The sequence below is a fragment of the Quercus suber genome, unplaced genomic scaffold, assembly GCF_002906115.3.
Source record: "Quercus suber isolate HL8 unplaced genomic scaffold, Cork oak 2.0 scaffold_66, whole genome shotgun sequence".
NCBI lineage: Eukaryota > Viridiplantae > Streptophyta > Magnoliopsida > Fagales > Fagaceae > Quercus > Quercus suber.
This window is the reverse complement of record NW_027069531.1, coordinates 110,929-129,808: the sequence shown is the minus strand read 5'-3', so window position 1 is coordinate 129,808 and position 18,880 is coordinate 110,929. Positions and strand designations below refer to the sequence as shown.

Sequence of the window (18,880 nt, the reverse complement as noted above, 5' to 3'; positions counted from 1 at the left end):
CAAAACATTTGGAAATTGCAGTGTTGCACCACTTGGCGACATTGACTGCGAAGCATGATAGTAGAGAAGGTATCTCATATATCAAATATATACATATTCCTTCTCAGTGTGTCAGTCTCACAAGACTTGAAATGAAACTTCTTCCGACCTATTTGCACCAATAAGCCAGGCAAATTTTGATTGGCCAAATCTAGGAAGGGAGAAAGTGTAGGGTTGGAAGATCAAAGTTTGAACAACTTCAATGTTTTGAATCACTCATGAGTCATGTCGTACTAAAATCGAATTGAATTGATTAGTTTGTTGATGTTCATTTATTAATTATTTGTGGCAAGGTGAAAAATTGGTTGCCTGTTAGGCTGCCACTTAGGGCAATCTTTAATAAAAATAAGGTCAGGGAATGGGATGTTCATCTGTGTGGTTGCCTGGTTGGTTTCAAAGACATTTTGACATCGCATTGACACGGTTTCTCCAAAATAAGAATTGTCCCTATATCACAAGGTTTGAAAAGCTCAAAAGGCCGAGGTCGATGGTGGTCATTACAATTATTAAAAAAATAAGGAAAAAGTTAACGAATGCCGTAAGGACATATGTTAGTAATCCATTTTGGGAACATTTTTATGGAAAAAAAATATATATTTTGACAGTATTTTCAATTTCTCATAAAAGTTGTTTAAAAGCTTTTCTAAAATGGTCTATTAACAATTGCTTAGCACCTATTAACATGACCCAAAATACAAAAACAACAAATCACCAATTACCACTGCCAATTCGAGTCATGGTTGTCATGGCGATGGTAGTGTAGTTTTTATGAACATCCCTACCCATCTATATATAAAATAATAAATGAAACTGAGAAAAACTCAAATTAAAATTTTAAATTAAAGTTCCAATTTTACGTCATGTGTCCTAAATTATTTATTCTTAAATTTATTCTTAAAGAGTTTTATTTATTAATTTTAGAATCAAATGTGAGATCACATCATAAATATTCATCTAAGTGAGTTATTAAGTGCAAAAATCAAAGAGTCTAGAATAAATGAATTGTAAAAAAAAAAATGTTTCACAATAATTTTTTTTAATAAAAATGGACAATTTACATTTTATACCTAATAATATATTTACAAAATTTTTTAAAGAGTTAACAAAATATAAAAATGACTATCAATAGTATTTAAATTATATATATATGAATTATATTGTGCATTTTATTATATATTTTTAAGTGTATCTATACATATGCATGAGGTTATAAGCTAGTTAAGAGTAATGATTGTCACATAATGTCTACCACATAGATTTCAATTAAAATTGTGATATCATATTTTCAAAACTTGTGTTTTACCATTTCATAATTATAACTGAAATCGCGTTTAAAAACACGATTTCAAAGGCGGCAGGTAATTAGCTATATATGCAACAATAATTCACCTTCCATAAATATCTTGATTACCTTTGCGCTTTGCCGCATGGTTACCAAACTATTGGCTTATAAAAAGTATGTCTGCCTCCGCCTACTTGAATATCTTCTCGCATAACATTTTCTTCACGTTTCTTGACTCCATTTGTTAGCCATCTTGGAAGAACGTTGACTTCACCAAAATTAGTAGTACTCAAACGTCTGCTTGATGGCTACTCAATATTTAAAAAGAAAGTAATTTGGTGAGTTAGATAGAATTCCTCAGTCAAATATTCAAACTAAGGAAATAAACAGTACCAATTACCAAAGTTGAAAAACATTCAAACTAAGGAAACCAACATCCGTGTAGCCCACAATCTATCTTCCACATCGTTTTCTTTTTTTTTTCTTTTTTCTTTTTTCTTCTTCTAAATGATGTACAGAACTTTTTTGTGATTTGTTTATAATTTTGTACATGTCACTTCCAATTGCAACTTTTCTTCCTTGTATTATTTTCAAAGCGAATTCATGAATGGAACAGTAGAGGTAGGCGCTATTAACATATTGTTTCTGAATTGTGACATGCATAAATTTTAGGGGGTTACTTATCCCCCGTAGAATACTGTGAAGTCAACAAATTGATAAGGGTTTGATCAAAGTAGAAATGATGATAAAGAAGAAAAATAAAGCAAGAAAATGTTTTTTTTTTTTTTTTTTTTTTTTTTTTTTTTTTTTTTTTGAATTACTACAACTAACACTCTACTTTCTAGATCATCTGAAATTTTGCAAAGGCTTTCATATAGCTAAAAAGGTTTGGCTTTCTCATCAGTTTTTCATGCTTCTTCTTCTTCTTCTTTTTCTGAAAAGAAAAATACATATATAAATTCAAACACTACTTGAATTTCAGATTAATTTCAATGGTGCAAGAACACGAAAAAGTTCATCTAAAAACGTTTTAAAGAGCGTGAGAAAGCACTCTGCGGCTAAGACAGTGATTTTGAGAACAAAACGAGAAAGTGCTTCCCTGTAAGTTGAGCTATAAACTCTCAAACATTGAAGTATATTGTGAATTTTGTTCCTAACTATGCGTTGTGTATTTAGGAGCTGGGTTTCGTATGCCAAATATTGCGCAAATCTGGCAGTCCACAGGGGAAAGACTATGTTTGAAAGGCCTTCTGTTGGCCAACCAAGAGGTTTGAACCATATTCATATGAAAAACTCCTTAGATTGTATGAAAAAAGAATCTGAACTCTCTCTGTTTTGCAGGTTTGGAGTCAGATTTGAGGCCTGATTTTTATTTCAGTGAAAGCCATGCTACCTTAAGACATGCAGATGCACCAGCAATTGTAAAAGCTAAATCTCATGCATTTCGGAAATCTGAATACGTAATCAGAGATGGTAACGGGGGCTTCAAAATCAGCAATTCCAGCCTTAATCATCATTACAAGAAGGAAGCTAATTTGAGCTTATCTCTTCTCCCAATGAAGTTACCAGAATCAACACTTGGTTGGCCACTTCTCAAGAAAATTGTACCCATGAGTCACAAAGCTCTGAGTAAATCTCAAGCTAGGAAGATGTCTGTAGTTCAATGGGCAATGAACCTACCTCATCGATCTATGCCTTTAAGTTTACAGAACCAGGTTGGTTTGCATTTAAATAAAACCGATATGTCTTTTGATAGAAAGGCTGTCAAATATTCCTATAAGGAGAGAGAGAGTGAGGAAGGAACTAGGCCCCAGTTGATTCAGGCCTCTGAATTTGAAACAGTTCATGGTAGCAAAAGAACAGAAGAGAACTTTGGACTTGTTTGTGAAAACAAAATGGAAGTTCCTTCAAGTTCAGCTTCTGTCCATATAAAAGAATCTCCACAATCAAAGCCCGGTTGGCCTCTTCTTCGGATTGCAGCTTCTGCAAATGTAAATTCTTCTAGAGATTTTAAAGCTAGAAAAATGTCTGTTGTTCAATGGGTAATGAGCCTGCCTAAACGATCAATTTCAGTATCTCCACAAAAAAAGACTAGTTTTGTTTCTAATAAAACGGAAAGTCCTATTGAAAGAGAGAGTAGTTATTCTGGGGATTTAAATAGTAAGAATGGTTCAACAGCATCAGGAAAGCTACTCAAGGAGTTGGAGCTTCTCATTAGAACAAACTTATCTGGCTATAGGTGGTTTAGCCACAAGGAGCTAAATAATGCAACTTCTCATTTCTCCTCAGGTTAAATCTTTTTTCCTCTTGGGCATATAAGGCTTTGTAGGTTGAGGCAAAATACTTTCAACATAGTTCTCTATCTAAATATTTTGTTTTTTGACAGAAAATCTTATTGGAGAGGGAGGTTGTAGTAATATATACAAAGGATATCTTCCTAGTGGCAGAACAGTGGCAGTAAAGATACTAAAATCATATAAGAAAGCTGGGAATGACTTCTACTCAGAAATGGATATCATCTCCACATTAAAGCACAAGCACATTACATCTCTTATTGGTGTATGTGTCGAAGATAGCTATCTTATCTCTGTCTATGACTTCTTTCCCTTAGGAAGTTTAGAGGAACACTTACATGGTAATCTTCTGACTTGCAAGGTAATTTGCTTCACTTAAGAGTTCCATTAAAGTCACTCATGTGCATTTTTGAATCTGCAATGCAGGTCAAAGTAACAGATCTGTATTGTCATGGGAAGTGAGGTTTAAAGTGGCAGTTGCAGTTGCAGAGGCTTTAAATTACCTGCACAACGAATGTTCTCGGCCAGTTATTCACAGAGATATAAAATCTTCGAACATTCTCCTCTCCAATGAGTTTCAGCCACAGGTATGCTTTCATTTTTATTGTTCTTTAAAGTAAAACTACAACCACAATCAAGTCTTGGTTCCAAAATTTTGAGATCAGCTATAAATCCTCAACAGACTTTAGGGTCGATCACATTTATTATTTTCCATCATTCTTTTTTATGGAAGTAACTTCTATAAAAATTCCTGCTCTTAGCCGCAAGAATTATATAGACTTTTCAGCTCTGTCCAAGTTCAGGAAGAAAAGATGTACTTCAAAATAGAAAGCTACTAGGAGCAATTTCACATTCTCACAAATTTTGATAAATGTAGAGATTAAAATCTTAAATCCAACTAACAAAGTTATAGGAATAGTTTTCTTAGTTGCTTTTGAGATGTCTATAAGTTCAACATTCTTGCTGATGCAGGTTTAAATTAATTTCTTGAATGCAGTTATCTGATTTTGGGCTTGCTGTATGGGGACCCACAGATTCAACCCATGTGATACATAGTGATGTGGTAGGGACTTTTGGATATATTGCTCCAGAATATTTCATGCGTGGAAGGGTCAGTGATAAGATAGATGTATACTCCTTTGGTGTGGTTCTTCTTGAGCTGTTATCAGGAAGAAAGCCAATTGGTTCTGAGACCCTGAAAGGACAAAAGAGTTTGGTCAAGTGGGTAAGAACTTTATTCTTTACATACTTTTCTATTGCTGATATTTTTTCATCCATACTAGGGTTTTTTTTTTTTTTTCTATTGCTTCTATAGCTGTGTAAACAAATTGCATTCATCTAGGCAAAACCATTACTAGAGAGTGAGGATCTTAAAGCACTGTTGGATCCAAAGTTAAATGGGAACTTCGATGTTGATCAGATGCATAGAATGTTCTTGGCAGCAAGCCTATGTGTTGGCCAGTCAGCTCGGCGTCGTCCAAAAATAAGTCAGGTACTAAAATACAATTATATGGTTGTTAGAATTGATATTGTTTTTAAGGGTCAGAATGAAGTTACATGTAACTATTTCTTAATGTTGCAACCCTCAATACGATTACGTACTAATTTCGTCAAAATGAAGATGAGATGACAATCAGCACCATGTTGTTGACTTCAAATGGCCAATTGAATTTCATTACTTCTACTGTTACTTCAAAGCTTTTGTCCCATTACTTTGGACATTAAGATTATTTTCCCTTAAAAGACTTCCTATAAGGCTGTTTTTCAAATGGGCTTTTAAAGCTAGTAGCAAACATGTTGACCTTCAAGTTCTGTTTCAATTCGTTGAGGTTCTCTTTGATATTGATTGGCATTTAACTAGCTGACACTTTTGTGGTCCCTGGCCCAGATACTAAAGCTATTAACAGGAGAGAAGGATGCGTATAATTGTGTCAGTTCCAATGTTATTGATTTCAAAGAAATAGAAAATCAAGATGATGATGACATTTTTCCAGAATTTTATTGCAACCAACAATACATGGGCTCCACTTTGCTTAAAACAGAAAGCCACAGCGGCTCACTAAGCAGTAGTGATATGTCTATACATAGTGCAGAAAAGACCCGACACTTCATGTTGAAGGACTACTTGAAAGAACGGCAAGACTGATCATCATCATCATCATCAATGATTGATGCCATGCAACTTAGAAGTTCACAAATGGAGGAGAGCTCGGTACCATACATACTGTGTATAGAAAAGAAAGGTCCTATACCAAGCAATTATCACCGCTGGTTGAAGTTTAAGTGTAAAGTGTGAGAATTCTTGTTAATATTGTATTTTATTTGGCAAACTGAACGAGGGGTAGTATCACAGGGAAGATGAGAGGGATTTTGCAGAATGCAGTGTTACGGGATACATGTACAGTTAAATTTATTATCACAAAGCTTTCCCTACATTTTGTTTTTTTTATGAATTCCCCACAATCAAGAGAGAGAGAGTGAGGAAGGCAAACAATTTCAGTTTTTTGTCTTTGAGAATCATTGAAGATTGCAATTAGAACAGTTATTATAATTTAAAACGTGCATTCTTTAATCTGTTAGTTTAAACATTGGTTTGGGTAGTCATTGAGGAGCTGAGCTGATGACAAAATTTTGACATTTTGGATGCACGATCAAATGTACTCATGATTAAAGATTAATGGCTGTAACAGACTCATTCAAATTGAAAATTTGATAACAATTTCCAATCCTCAACAATGGGGCTTACAAATTACAATGTGCTTTTTAGGTGCTCTTCGCAAAACTACTAAGCACCGTACATATTCTCAAAATTTTCTGGCTAGTGCTCACTGCTCAACACAACTTTATGTACAAACCGCTAGTGTCAAAAAAAAAAATTTCAAAAAATCAAAATGGAACCGTGTAAGGTAACGCATGTATTTCAGCCTCGGGTAAGTAATGGGCATGTGGCCACGAAATGGGACATCTGCAACTCGAGACATCATTCCCAGCTTTCAATCTTTTAGACCCATTTGTATCCGCCTGCTTCTTCCCAAGGAGCCAATCTTCATCACCAAAATCATCTCCCTGGTAATGAGGCGGAGGCAGAACCCAGTTCTCAAATAAAGTTTTATACGCTGATTCCTTCCTCTGAATCTTTTTTTCTTGTGATGTTAGTTCAATCCTCCTTGGCACTGTGCAGGGCACTTCTTTCTCTGGGTTTGGTGTTCTTTCAATCTTCGTTGGCACAGGGCCGGGCACTACTTTTTCTGGGTTTGGTGTTCTTTCAATCTTCATTGGCACAGGGCTGGCCGTTGTTTCAATCTTCCTTGGCACAACTTTTTCTGGTCTTGGTTTTGTTTCAATCTTCTTTGGTACAGGGCCAGGCACTACTTTTTCTGGATTTGGTGTTGTTTCAATCTTCCTTAGCAAAACTTTTTCTGGTTTTGGTTTTGTTTCAATCTTCATTGGCACAGGGCCGGGCACTACTTTTTCTGGGTTTGGTGTTGTTTCAATCTTCCTTAGCACAGGGCCGGGCACTACCTTTTTTGGCCCGTGAGTAAGCTCCTTGGCAAGTATATTTTTAGTTGAATTGATAGCACAGTCCTTTTCATGACTCCGTACATCAACAATTCCATTCTTCTGTTGAGCAGGGGTAGATCCATTCTTCTGTTGAGCAGGAGAATCTACCCTTCCAGAAGTAGAGCACAGCTGCTTGTTGCTTCGCGATGCATCAAGTTCTTTGTGCTTTTTCAACGGCAACCGTAATCGAAGAATGGTTCCTGTTTGAATCAAAAAATGAAATGATATTTTAGTATATGCAAAGAGCTAAAGACTTCTTCATTTTTGTGCAGAAGTTAGAGAAATCCAACTAACAGTTGCATCCCCAAATGACAGGTTAAACTTAAAACTCACCATGACTGGAGATGTCACTAGATGGTGAGGTTTCCCTCTTCCTCTTGTTGCTCTTCTGAGTGCTGTCAGACAAGTAGCTAACATTTGGAGAACAGACTGCCTGCCCATGTTCTTCAGTAAGGCCACTTCTTTCCAGTTGCTCAGTCTCATCTTCAATTCGCTTTTGAAGATTGCCACCACATGACTCTGCTTTACTTTGCACCGATTGGTCATACTTCTTATCATTGAGCTTTATTGTTGTTTTGACATCACCAATATCAGGGAGTTGCTCATTCTCTTTCCGTGCTTTCCTTTTTTCCTTCTTTTCCTTCTTCTCCCTCTTCTTCTCTTTCTTAGATTCTGTTTTGTCCTTCTCCGTTTTATTTTGGAGCTATATACAGCACCAGAATAGCAATTTTAAAAACAGAGGGCGAGGAAGTAGGAACACCCAAAAGAGGCAAGCACAGCCAAGCTATTGAAATGGTTACATTTCAGTGCTAAATGAGAAATTCTTCTTTTTTTAATTTTCAAAAACACACAAGCAAGGCACTAAAGAAGTACCCATAGAGTACCATTCTTCAAGGTTACCATTCACATTTGGAAAATGCAACACTTGGTAACAAGAAATCATATTTCTACTACTAGTGAACTCAACCATATTGTCAGGTAGTTGTTGACAAAAGGCATATAATCAAAACCAAAGTCATGCAAACCTCCACTACAAGACATGGTCAGAACCAATACAACATAAACTACACTATTTGGAATCGAATCATTAATCATACAGAAAATGCATTTACAACCCAAATAGTAAGGTCAAAAGATATAAAACCACTCTAAAGTTCAGTTAGTAACACAATATCTCTCAGGTGTACAGTCGACATATAATCTACACATCACATCCAAACCAATACAAAAATACCAGATCATTGTACATGTTAATTGCAGCTGTTCAGTATAATGTTTATCCAAAATCACAGGGTTTTCACAATGATCCCCATCTTCATCACTTGGCTACACAGGGTGGTAACATGTATATGAAGATACATGTGAAATGATTTAATGTGATTGGTTAAAAAATAGACATGTTGACCTCATAACCTGAGAAGGTAGAGATTTGTGTTACAAACTAACTTCAGAGAGATTTTATGTTTTAAGACCCAACCACAATGAGAGTAAAATATATTTTCCTCTTATAAAAACCCTATGACAATAACACCAAACACAAACAGGGATGAATAAATGTTCAAGACCGAAAAATATGCACATCAAGGCACTAATCAAATGGTAATAAGACCAAACAAATAAATGGGTAAGCCAAATGCTAAAGTACACCCTCTTTTCTTAGAAACTAACTCGTCTACCCGATGGATTAAGCCCCTTTCCTCATATTCTCTCAAACTAACTCGCGAACCATCAAGTTTACTTTCCATTGAGAACTCCAATTCCAACCATAATAAACTGCAATCAAATCTCACAATCCACCAAATCACTCCTCCATGCCGCGAATTACATAACAATGGTTGTTCATTCATCCAATGACTTTCTCATTTTCAATCCATACAAGGTAACCTTCATAGGACAACATATTCCTTTCTCTCATTCCCACTTTCACCTTATAACACTCTCTCCTTAACCTTATTTGTATGGATATACATGGGTTCTGGTCTTGTCTCCTCAAATTGAACTTTACAGGATACAACTAAAAATTAAAACTACATAGACACCAAGATTTGTTTGTACAAACTCCAAAGATCAAATCCTCCAAACCCCACTTCTTGTAAGACCAAAAAATCTCAGTTAAATCATAAACCTAAATTCTGTTGTCTGAAGCAAAACCCTAACCCTAAAAGTTCCTAGTATCCAAACCAACAAATACATAACTTAGTTACTGTCATTCTCCAACAAAAAAACCTTACACTTATACCCAAACACTCCTTAAAAAATACTAAATTAAAGAACTATGAGCACAAATCTCATGATTCAAGATCAGATTTCGCAAAATCAAACATTCGTACAAATCTTTAATTTTTTAATTTATTTATTTCTAATTTTTCAAAAACAATCAGAGAGAGAGAGAGCAGTAGTTGAGCATAAACACAAAACCAAGATTTTGCTCAACAAACCTTAATCGATTCGATCAACACCGCCTCGTTCCTCACAAACCCCGGTGGTGGGTAAGGGTAACACCGAGACATCTTATTTGAATTTTTTCGCAACCAACCACAACAATCAGTCCCCAAAAAGATTTGAGCGGTAAATCGATTCGATATTTTTCTCGATCTAAACGTTAATCGTGTTTAGATCGAAGGAGATCTGGAACCCTAAAAGGAAGAGACAGCTTCTCTCTCTCTCTCTAGGCGGCTCACCCAAACAAAAGAAGAAGAAATAGACGATTTACGCGTAATGACCTTTTTAGGGTGAATAGAGGGGTCTTTATATAGAGCCAGATTCAGCGACTTCCGAGTCGGTTCCTATTTCCCATTATGCCCTTGGTGGAAATCTCCTAGTTTTCCACCTTTTTGTGAGTTTGTTGCGGCCCTTTTTGGGTATTTTGATTCTTACGCCTAATTCTACACGCAATGCGACAACGGACCCACGCCCAATGAGTCGCGTTTTTCGCACGATCCAATGGGAATAGAGTGCTTCAATAAGTTGAAAATCAAGTGGGCCGCGGCCCAGCTGTTGTGAGATTTTCCCAAACGAAATAAGCCACACAAAAAAGTGGGACCTTCTATAACACGCGTCACTCATGCTTGCACTCCACCACTCGACCGCCGTGGTTCTTAGACCACATCATTGTTATATTTTGTTTGTGGAAATTTTGTTAATCAATTTTTGTCACCGAATATAATGATTAAGTTGCAATTTCTTACTTGAAGTTTTAGGTAATTTTGATTTTATCCTTTTTAAGTGCTTGTAAAATATAAAAATTATCACATTTTAACAACCAATTCTAAAATTCACTTACATCATGTTATGCAAAATTATGTAAAAATATATTTTTTTTTACTGTAATCATGCAAAATGAATAATGCTAGTATAATTTTACTATTTATTTTGCATTTAGCTTTTTATTCTTTCTTTACATATTTTGATAATGAAAAAAGAGAATGGATGATAATTGTTATGCGTAAAAAAAGAGAAATAATTACGAAAATCAAGAAAATTTTATATTTTAATGAAATATAGTGTAAGATATAAAATATGGTGTGAGGTATTCTGAAAAATAAGTATGTAAAATAGAAAAAATAGATTTATATGCCACAATAGACATAAATTTTCATACTAGCTAATGCGAATGCTCTAGTATTGCATATCATTTAGATACAAGTTCTTCATCCATGCATTGTGATGAGGTGTCCATTTCATTTTACTATCATTATGAACAAATAGCATCCATATTACATAGCAGGCAGCTCAACCATTAGGACATTAAGGCAATGGCCTAAGGCTCTCAAACGGAACAAGGCCCCTTAAAATATAACAGACTATATTTCATTGTCATATAATATTGCACAAAAATAATAATAAAAAAAATTAGGGTCTTTCACTTAGGGGGAAAAAAAACATTTTATTGACTGATAGAATGTTTTGTCTATCTATCTTACTATATGAGCTTATAGCCCACTATATGGAATGACTTCAGCCCAAAAAGCTCAAAAATAATGAATTTGTAGAAAATGGGTTGGAGAATTGGGCTTTAATTGATCAAACAGATATTGAAATCAATCAAACGATCAGAGAATGAAACAAAATAGGATTATACTAAAGAAAAATGGTCATCGGTAAGTTCCAAGGTATACTGTTCTCTTATATTATCTTCAAACTCGATTACAAGTTTTGTTCCTGAATATTATAAAGTTTTCCTTTAGATTTTTCCGATCCCTCTTCTTTGCTCCCTCTCCTTCCTTTTATGCTCTTTTTCCTTGCCATCCCTATCTTCCATGTGCATGCCAAATGGTGAATCTGGATACTTGTCACATCAACACCTCCCATAAGTCTTCATGTAGTAACTGTAAGGCTGAAACCCACTGTTCAAGCACCACCTCCACATTAATGCGGTCAGGGAGTTAGCTACAAAGCATTTAATGCAGAGGTAACAGCTTTTTCCTCGGATATTTTATGATCCTTATATGTCTTAAGCTTCTGTAGTACTTATCTACATCAACTAAGTACTTATGTGACATCTCTTCAGATAATAGATCATCTCCACGGGCAATAACCTCGGTCAGCCGAGGTAACTCTTATTCTCGGTACAACCCCTTAAGTCGTCATGATCTAAATTGACTTCTTTGTTTGTTAACATGGACCCTTCTGATAACGTTTACCCCTCCTCAGACACATTTCGTCCTCGGCATGGGCCTTAGGTCCATTACACAACATGTGTAATGGACCTCCAGGCCCAATACCGCTACACTTACGATATAAAAATTTTAATTAAGGCCCAAAAAATTAATAAATAAAAATCATTTTTTAAATATTACACTCTTTTCGAATGTTCAATATTTTATTATTACTTTTTACTATGTTTTCAATAGTTTAAGAATGTAAAAAATTTTAATCTTCCATAAATTGTATCATTCCTATTTCTCTTTATCAAAATTAATATTATAGTTAATAGTTTTCGAGGCAAATTTATTTCTAAAATCCATTGTTTAATAACCGAAGTTCAACATTGCCAAAAGAGACGGTGGCCATCTAAAATATGATATTTTATTTTGATATTGATTGTTTCAATATTGTTAGAATTAAAAGTTTCGAAATGCATTTTATAATTATATGAAAATAGTCCAATTAAGGTCTCAAATTATCTAAAAATTTTGGATTTTTTTCCCTAATTCATGTATTGCTTATAAAATATTAAGTAATAATACATTTTATATTTGAGCTGTTGGAAAATATGGTTTTGCATCTCATACAAAATACACAGCGGAAGCAACAATCACGGATCTACTTCATTCATAAGAGATAATATGTAACCTTGAATTCTAAAATAAAGAATAGAAAACGTACTTTGATGCAGTGAAATTCAAAACCAAGACTTGAGAATACCTTTTGTAAGGACCTGATTTGAACTCCTAGCCCAAAATGTGTATGGACTTAAGCCCAAAAAGTCTAAAATAATAAATTTGTAAAGAATGAGTTGGAAAACTAGACTTTCAATGAATTAAACAACAAGTAAACAGATCTTGGTGACAAAGAAAGAAAGATAACAGACTTTCACTAAGGAAAAAATGTCATCGGCAAAATCCGAGGAGACTGATTCTTATGTATTGCTCTTGAAGCTTGGTTACAAGTCTAGTTTTAAATTGCTACAATGTTTCTTTCTTGATTTCCCAATCTCCCCATCCATTGAGGGTCTCTTACATTATATAATCCCTTTTTGACGATCTTGATTATACACCTATTGATCATCTAAGCCACAACTTAAGTGCTTGTTTCATTGGACACCCTCTCTAACCCTTTGTGAGTTGGGAAGGCTAAGGTTGCACTGTTCAGGAGTCTTCTCCACATAAATGTGACTAGAAAGTTGTCTGAAGAACATTCAATGCAGTGGCAGCAACTTTTCTTTAGATATTTTTGGGTTCCCTTCCTTCGTACATCCATGATGCACGTCCCTATCACTATAGCTTCCTGGAAGGTCAACCTGATCGTTGGAATACATATTTGAGTTGTATTTATCATATCTGAGGAGAAGTTCCTCCTTGGACCAACTTCCACTCACTCCTTACTTATGAGATTCTAAATTGGAATCACTCATAATTATTTATTCCTCCTCGGACAATTTCGTTATCGGCACAAACTCAAAGCCCAATATATGATTTAGGCCCTTAACCCTACACTTTTAATCTTCATCTCAATCCCACATGGTGCCCAAGAAGTGTGGTCTCTTAATCAATCTTTTTGTACATTGATTTTCGAAGAAAATCTTTCTTCTTCTCCTTGTAAAGAAAAACTGTTTTCTTTTCTTTTCATCATATGTACATTCTAACTACCTTAGCAGTTACTTTATTTAATAACTCTTATTAAACAAAAATTGATTATCTAATTGGGTTAGCCTTTTGAGCCTACCCAATTGAGTTTTAGTTTGTGGCTTGAGATGGGACCAAATAGAACAAATAAGACTCTAACTCCAACGTGCCTTGGGTTTTTCTGTCAACTCTCGACAAGTCTAAAGTTATCATTAATTATATTCAATACCACTATAAGAATATAACTGCACTCTAAGTCTTATTAATAAATTATATCCTAAAACTTTATTATACATGCAACCCCTTTATTAAAATATTCGTAGTAATACAAAGTCATTAATATTAATTGAAAATTACTACATCTTAATCGAAAATTACTACATCTTAATCCTTGAGTATCTGATTTAATCCTTTATGTTATTCGTTATATATTTATGAAATCCAATTTCATAAATATATACTTTAGTAACTTCTTACTAAAGTGGTTGGGCCCAACACTTTGAATAACCAAACCCATTAAACTTATCTTAAGGGAATATTTTATATCTCCGTTAAGAGATTATGAATTTCATCTTGATAATATATATTCCATTAATATTAAATGTGGCTGCCCAACATACTGAGGTTTTGATCATAACATATAGATTTCACTCCTAATATATCAAAGCAACCTACTGTTGAGAATTCAAACCGAAATTCCAACCCGTGAGAAACAAAAAAATAGAGAAAACACACGTCAAAGGAAACAATGACACACACAAGACAGTATTTACGTGGTTTGGCAATTTGCCTACGTCCACGAAGTTGCAGGGATTTCTATATTATCAGGGAAAAATACAAAGTGCGGCTACAGTGTTTTTCTCTTTCTCTAAAAACACAACAACAGTAATAAACCCTAATCACAAAAGGGACTTTTATATCCTGCACACAAGATTACAATGGGTTACAAAACGGGTAAAAAATTTAAACATAAATTAGGCTCCACAAAGCCTAACAAATCTCCCACTTGGAGACTAGTTCAATCACCAACATCAGCCGTTATCCTTCAAAAGCAATCCCTCATCCCTGCAACTTATCCTCTTGTCCTCAAGTTAGAAAGCCAACTGAAGCTGCACACAGCTTCAACTTCTCAATAGTGACACCCTTAGTCAACATGTTTGCCAAGTTCTTAGATCCACATATCATCTCAAGTATTACCAGCTTATCTTCAATAAGATACCGGATAAAGTGGTATTTTGTCTATATATGTTTTGACTTTGAATGAAAAGTCGAATTTTTAGCAAAAAAAATTGCACTCTGACTGTCACTGTGTAGAATGCCCATCTTCTGCTTCTTATCCAATTCATCTAAGAAACCATGTAGCCAAATCATCTCCTTTCCAGCTTCAGTTGCTGCAGCATACTTAACTTCTGTAGTAGACAAAGTAACAATCTTTTGTAAATTTGAAGCTCATGATATAGCTGTACCACCCAGAGTAAATGCAAACCCAGTAGTATTCTTTCTACTATCAATATCGCCAGCAAAATCAGCATCTACATAACCCTGCAGTTTCAAACTTGCACCTGTGAAACAAAGACATGTATCTGATGAACCCTTCAGATATCTCAGAATCCACTTGACTGCCTCCCAATGCTGCTTTCCAGGCCTACTCATGAATCTGCTCACAACTCCCACTGTATGTGTAATGTCTGGCCTTGTACACACCATAGCATACATCAAGTTGCCAATAGCTCAAGTATAGAGCACCTTGCTCATATGGTCCATTTCTTTTTCTGTCTTTAGTGACTGTTCTTTACTTAATTTAAAATGACTACCAAATGGTGTGCTCACTGGTTTAGCTTCATTCATGTTAAACCTGCTGAGAACTTTCTTCACATACTCTGACTGTGAAAGTTTCAATGTACTATTAGCCTTGTCTCTAATGATTCTCATACCAAGGATTTGTTTTGTAGCTCCCAAATCCTTCATTGCAAACTGTTTTGACAATTGCTTCTTCAGATTATTAATCTCCTTAATGCAAGACCCTACAATAAGCATATCATCCACATACAATAGTAATATGATGTAAGAATTGTCAAAAACCTTAACATAGCAACAGTGATTAGCTTCACATTTCTTGAACCTAATTCTATGCATAAAACTATCAAATTTCTTGTACCACTGTCTAGGAGCTTATTTTAGGCCATACAAGCTCTTTCTCAGTTTGCAGACTAGATTCTCTTGTTCCTGAACAATGAACCCTTCTGGCTGAATCATGTAAAGGTCTTCCTCCAAGTCACCATGAAGGAATGTCGTTTTCACATCTAACTGCTCAAGATGTAAGTTTTCTGCAGCCACCATTCCCAACACCAGTCTAATTGTTGACGTCTTCACAACTGGAGAAAATATCTCTGTGTAGTCAATGCCCTCCTTCTGCTAAAACCAATCTGGCCTTGTAACGTTTGCTACTATCATGCTCATTCTTTATTCTGTATACTCACTTGTTGTGCAAAACCTTCTTTCCTACTGGCAATTCAGTCAGTTCCCATGTTTGATTCCCCAACAAGGAATTCATCTAATCCTTCATGGCTAACTCCCACTTGCTTGAATTCTCACCTTGCAAGACTTCATCATAACACTCTGACTCACCACCATTAGTCAACAGGAGATAATTTAAAGCAGGTGAATAACGCTGTGGAGCTCTAATGTTCCTGGAAGATCTGCAAACTTCAGCTACAGGTGTACTCTGATCTACCTGTGAATCTACATTCTCTTTATCTTATTCACCCATTTTTTGGACAGTACTTTCAGTTAATCCATCTAAGTTAACAAACTCAGATTTCTTTTGATCTATCTCTATAACATCTGACATTAAAGTTGACTTGTCATTGTACATAACATGTTCATTAAATATCACATTTCTACTTCTGATGATTTTCCTGTTTTGTTCATCCCAAAACCTATAGCCAAATTTCTCATCACCATAGCCAATGAAAAAACATATCTTAGATTTTGTATCAAGTTTACTACGAGTATCAGAATCAATATGAACATAAGAAACACAACCAAAAACTTTTAAATGTGAAAACTTTACCTTTTTACTGCTCCAAACCTCCTCAGGAAGTCTAAACTCAATGGGAACTGATGGCTCTCGATTTATCAAGTAAGCTGCAGTGCTAACAGCATCAGCCCAGAAAATTTTTGGTAGTCCACCATGCAACCTCATACTCCTAGCACGCTTATTGAGAGTTCTGTTCATGCGCTCAGCCACACCATTCTGTTGTGGTGTCCCAGGAATGGTCTTCTCCATCCTAATTTCCTGTGCAGCACAATACTCACTGAACCCTCCATCTATGTACTCCCCTTCATTATCTGACCTCAAATATTTTACTTTCAAACATGTTTCTGTCTCAACCATAGCCTTCCACTTCTTAAAGGTTTCAAATACATCAAATTTATTTTTCAGAAAATAAACTCATACCTTTCTGCTTGAGTCATTAATGAAAGTGATGTAGTACCTTGAACCTCCAAGTGATGCAACCGGAGAAGGCCCCCACAAATCAGTGTGTACTAACTCCAATTTTTCAACCTTCAGTGTCCTACCAGTTTTCAAAAAGCTCACATTTTTCTGCTTTCCTAAGATGCAACTTTCACACATGTCAAAATCAATGGACTTCAATTCTGGTAGTTTTCCTTTTGACAGCAGCATCTTCATCCATTTCTCACTCATGTGACCAAGTCTGCGGTGCCATAGGCTTGTATCAATACTTGCATCAGCAATTGCAATTGTGTCTCTTGGACTTGAGGTCATATATAGAGTACCAGTTTTCTTTCCACAAGCCAATACCCTAACTCCCTTTGTAACCTTCCAAGTAGCACCAACAAATAGTATTGCATGCCCTTCATCATCAAGTTGTCCAACAGAAATCAGATTCCTCCTTAGGTCAAGAATATGTTGAACCTTCTCCAGTAACCAAACAGACCCATTGGGTAACAATATCCAAACATCTCCCATACCCACAATATCCAAGGCTAAACCATCAGCCAAATACACCTTATCAAAATCACCAGCAATATAATTTTGTATGATTTATTGGTGTGGAGTGGTATGAAATGAAGCTCCTAAGTCCAAAACCCAATCATCAAGTGGACTGTCTACTGTAAGAAGTAATGCATCCTGTACGTCTTCTGTTACAGTATTAGCAGAATCATCTTCATTCTTCTTCTTAGGACTTTTGCATTGGTTCCTAAAGTGACTTATTTTCCCACAATTCCAGCATTGTACTTGTTGGCCTAATCTAGATTTACTTTTGTTCCGATTAGAATTTTTGGATTTTGATCTGCCCCGATTTGAATTTCTGTTATTACATCTGCCTCTTGTCTCAAGGTTTAGGGCAGAACCAGATCCTGAGGTTTCACCAGCATTTCTTCTGTGAATCTCCTCAGCCAGAATTAAATCTCATATATCATTGAACTTGAGCTTTTCTTTTCCTGTAGAATTGCTAACTGCCATCCTCATTGCCTTCCAACTATTTGGAAAAGAAGCCAAGACGATCAGAGCACGAATCTCATCATCAAAATCAATTTCTACAGACGACAATTGATTTGTGATAGTGTTAAATTCGTTCAAATGTTATGCTACTGATGCATTCTCTGCCATCTTCAAATTGAACAGTTTCTTCATTAGATGCACCTTGTTTTTTGCTGACGGCTTTTCATACATACCAGACAAAACCTTCATCAAATCTGCTATGGTCTTCTCTTTTAGAATGTTGTGTGCAACAGACCTAGACAGAGTTAACCTGATAACTCCTAGTACCTGTCTGTCAAGAAGAGTCTATTCCTCAACCTTAATAGTCTCAGGTTTTGTCCCCAAAAGAGGCAGATGCAATTTCCTCCCACAAAGATAATCTTCAATTTGCATCCTCCAATATGCGAAGTCTGTACCATCAAACTTTTCTATTCCAGATGCCTTTCCTGCTTCCTTTGCCATTGCTCACACTCAAACCTAACTCTAGGCTCTGATACCAGTTGTTAGGATTCAAACCGAAATTCCAACCTGTGAGAAACAAAAAAACAGAGAAAACACACGTCAAAGAAAACAATCACACGCACAAGACAGTATTTACGTGGTTCGGCAATTTGCCTACGTCCACAGAGTTGCAGAGATTTCTCTATTATCAAGAAAAAATACAAAGTGCGGCTACAGTGTTTTTCTTTTTCTCTAAAAACACAACAACAGTAACAAACCTAATCACAAAAGCGGCTTTTATATCCTGCGCACAAGATTACAATGGGCTACAAAACGGGCCAAAAATTTAAACATAAACTAGGCTCCACAAAGCCCAATACCTACACCTCATGATCAGGTCCATTATTCTTTCAGGATTTAGGGTTGATGTAAATAGAAATCGTGAGATTTATTATTCATTTGATAG

At 35.5% G+C, this 18,880-nt stretch overlaps 2 protein-coding genes across 2 annotated transcripts; one reads left to right on the top strand and one right to left on the bottom strand.

Moving 5' to 3' along the window:
- The first annotated feature begins 2,132 nt into the window (after nucleotides 1–2,132).
- Nucleotides 2,133–6,062, top strand: LOC112013230 (protein kinase STUNTED). The gene is made up of 9 exons (XM_065772888.1): nucleotides 2,133–2,207; nucleotides 2,304–2,422; nucleotides 2,498–2,589; nucleotides 2,663–3,610; nucleotides 3,708–3,956; nucleotides 4,042–4,202; nucleotides 4,613–4,840; nucleotides 4,958–5,107; nucleotides 5,504–6,062. Exons 3-9 carry the CDS (start codon nucleotides 2,556–2,558, stop codon nucleotides 5,759–5,761), a joined length of 2,028 nt encoding a protein of 675 aa, XP_065628960.1. The 5' UTR covers nucleotides 2,133–2,207; nucleotides 2,304–2,422; nucleotides 2,498–2,555; the 3' UTR covers nucleotides 5,762–6,062.
- A 220-nt stretch (nucleotides 6,063–6,282) lies between these two features.
- LOC136067282 (uncharacterized) lies at nucleotides 6,283–9,895 on the bottom strand. The gene is made up of 3 exons (XM_065772889.1): nucleotides 9,615–9,895; nucleotides 7,510–7,879; nucleotides 6,283–7,376 (listed from the first exon to the last, which is right to left on the bottom strand). The coding sequence occupies exons 1-3, from the start codon at nucleotides 9,684–9,686 to the stop codon at nucleotides 6,502–6,504; spliced, it is 1,317 nt and encodes a 438-aa protein (XP_065628961.1). The 5' UTR covers nucleotides 9,687–9,895; the 3' UTR covers nucleotides 6,283–6,501.
- Nucleotides 9,896–18,880: the final 8,985 nt, after the last annotated feature.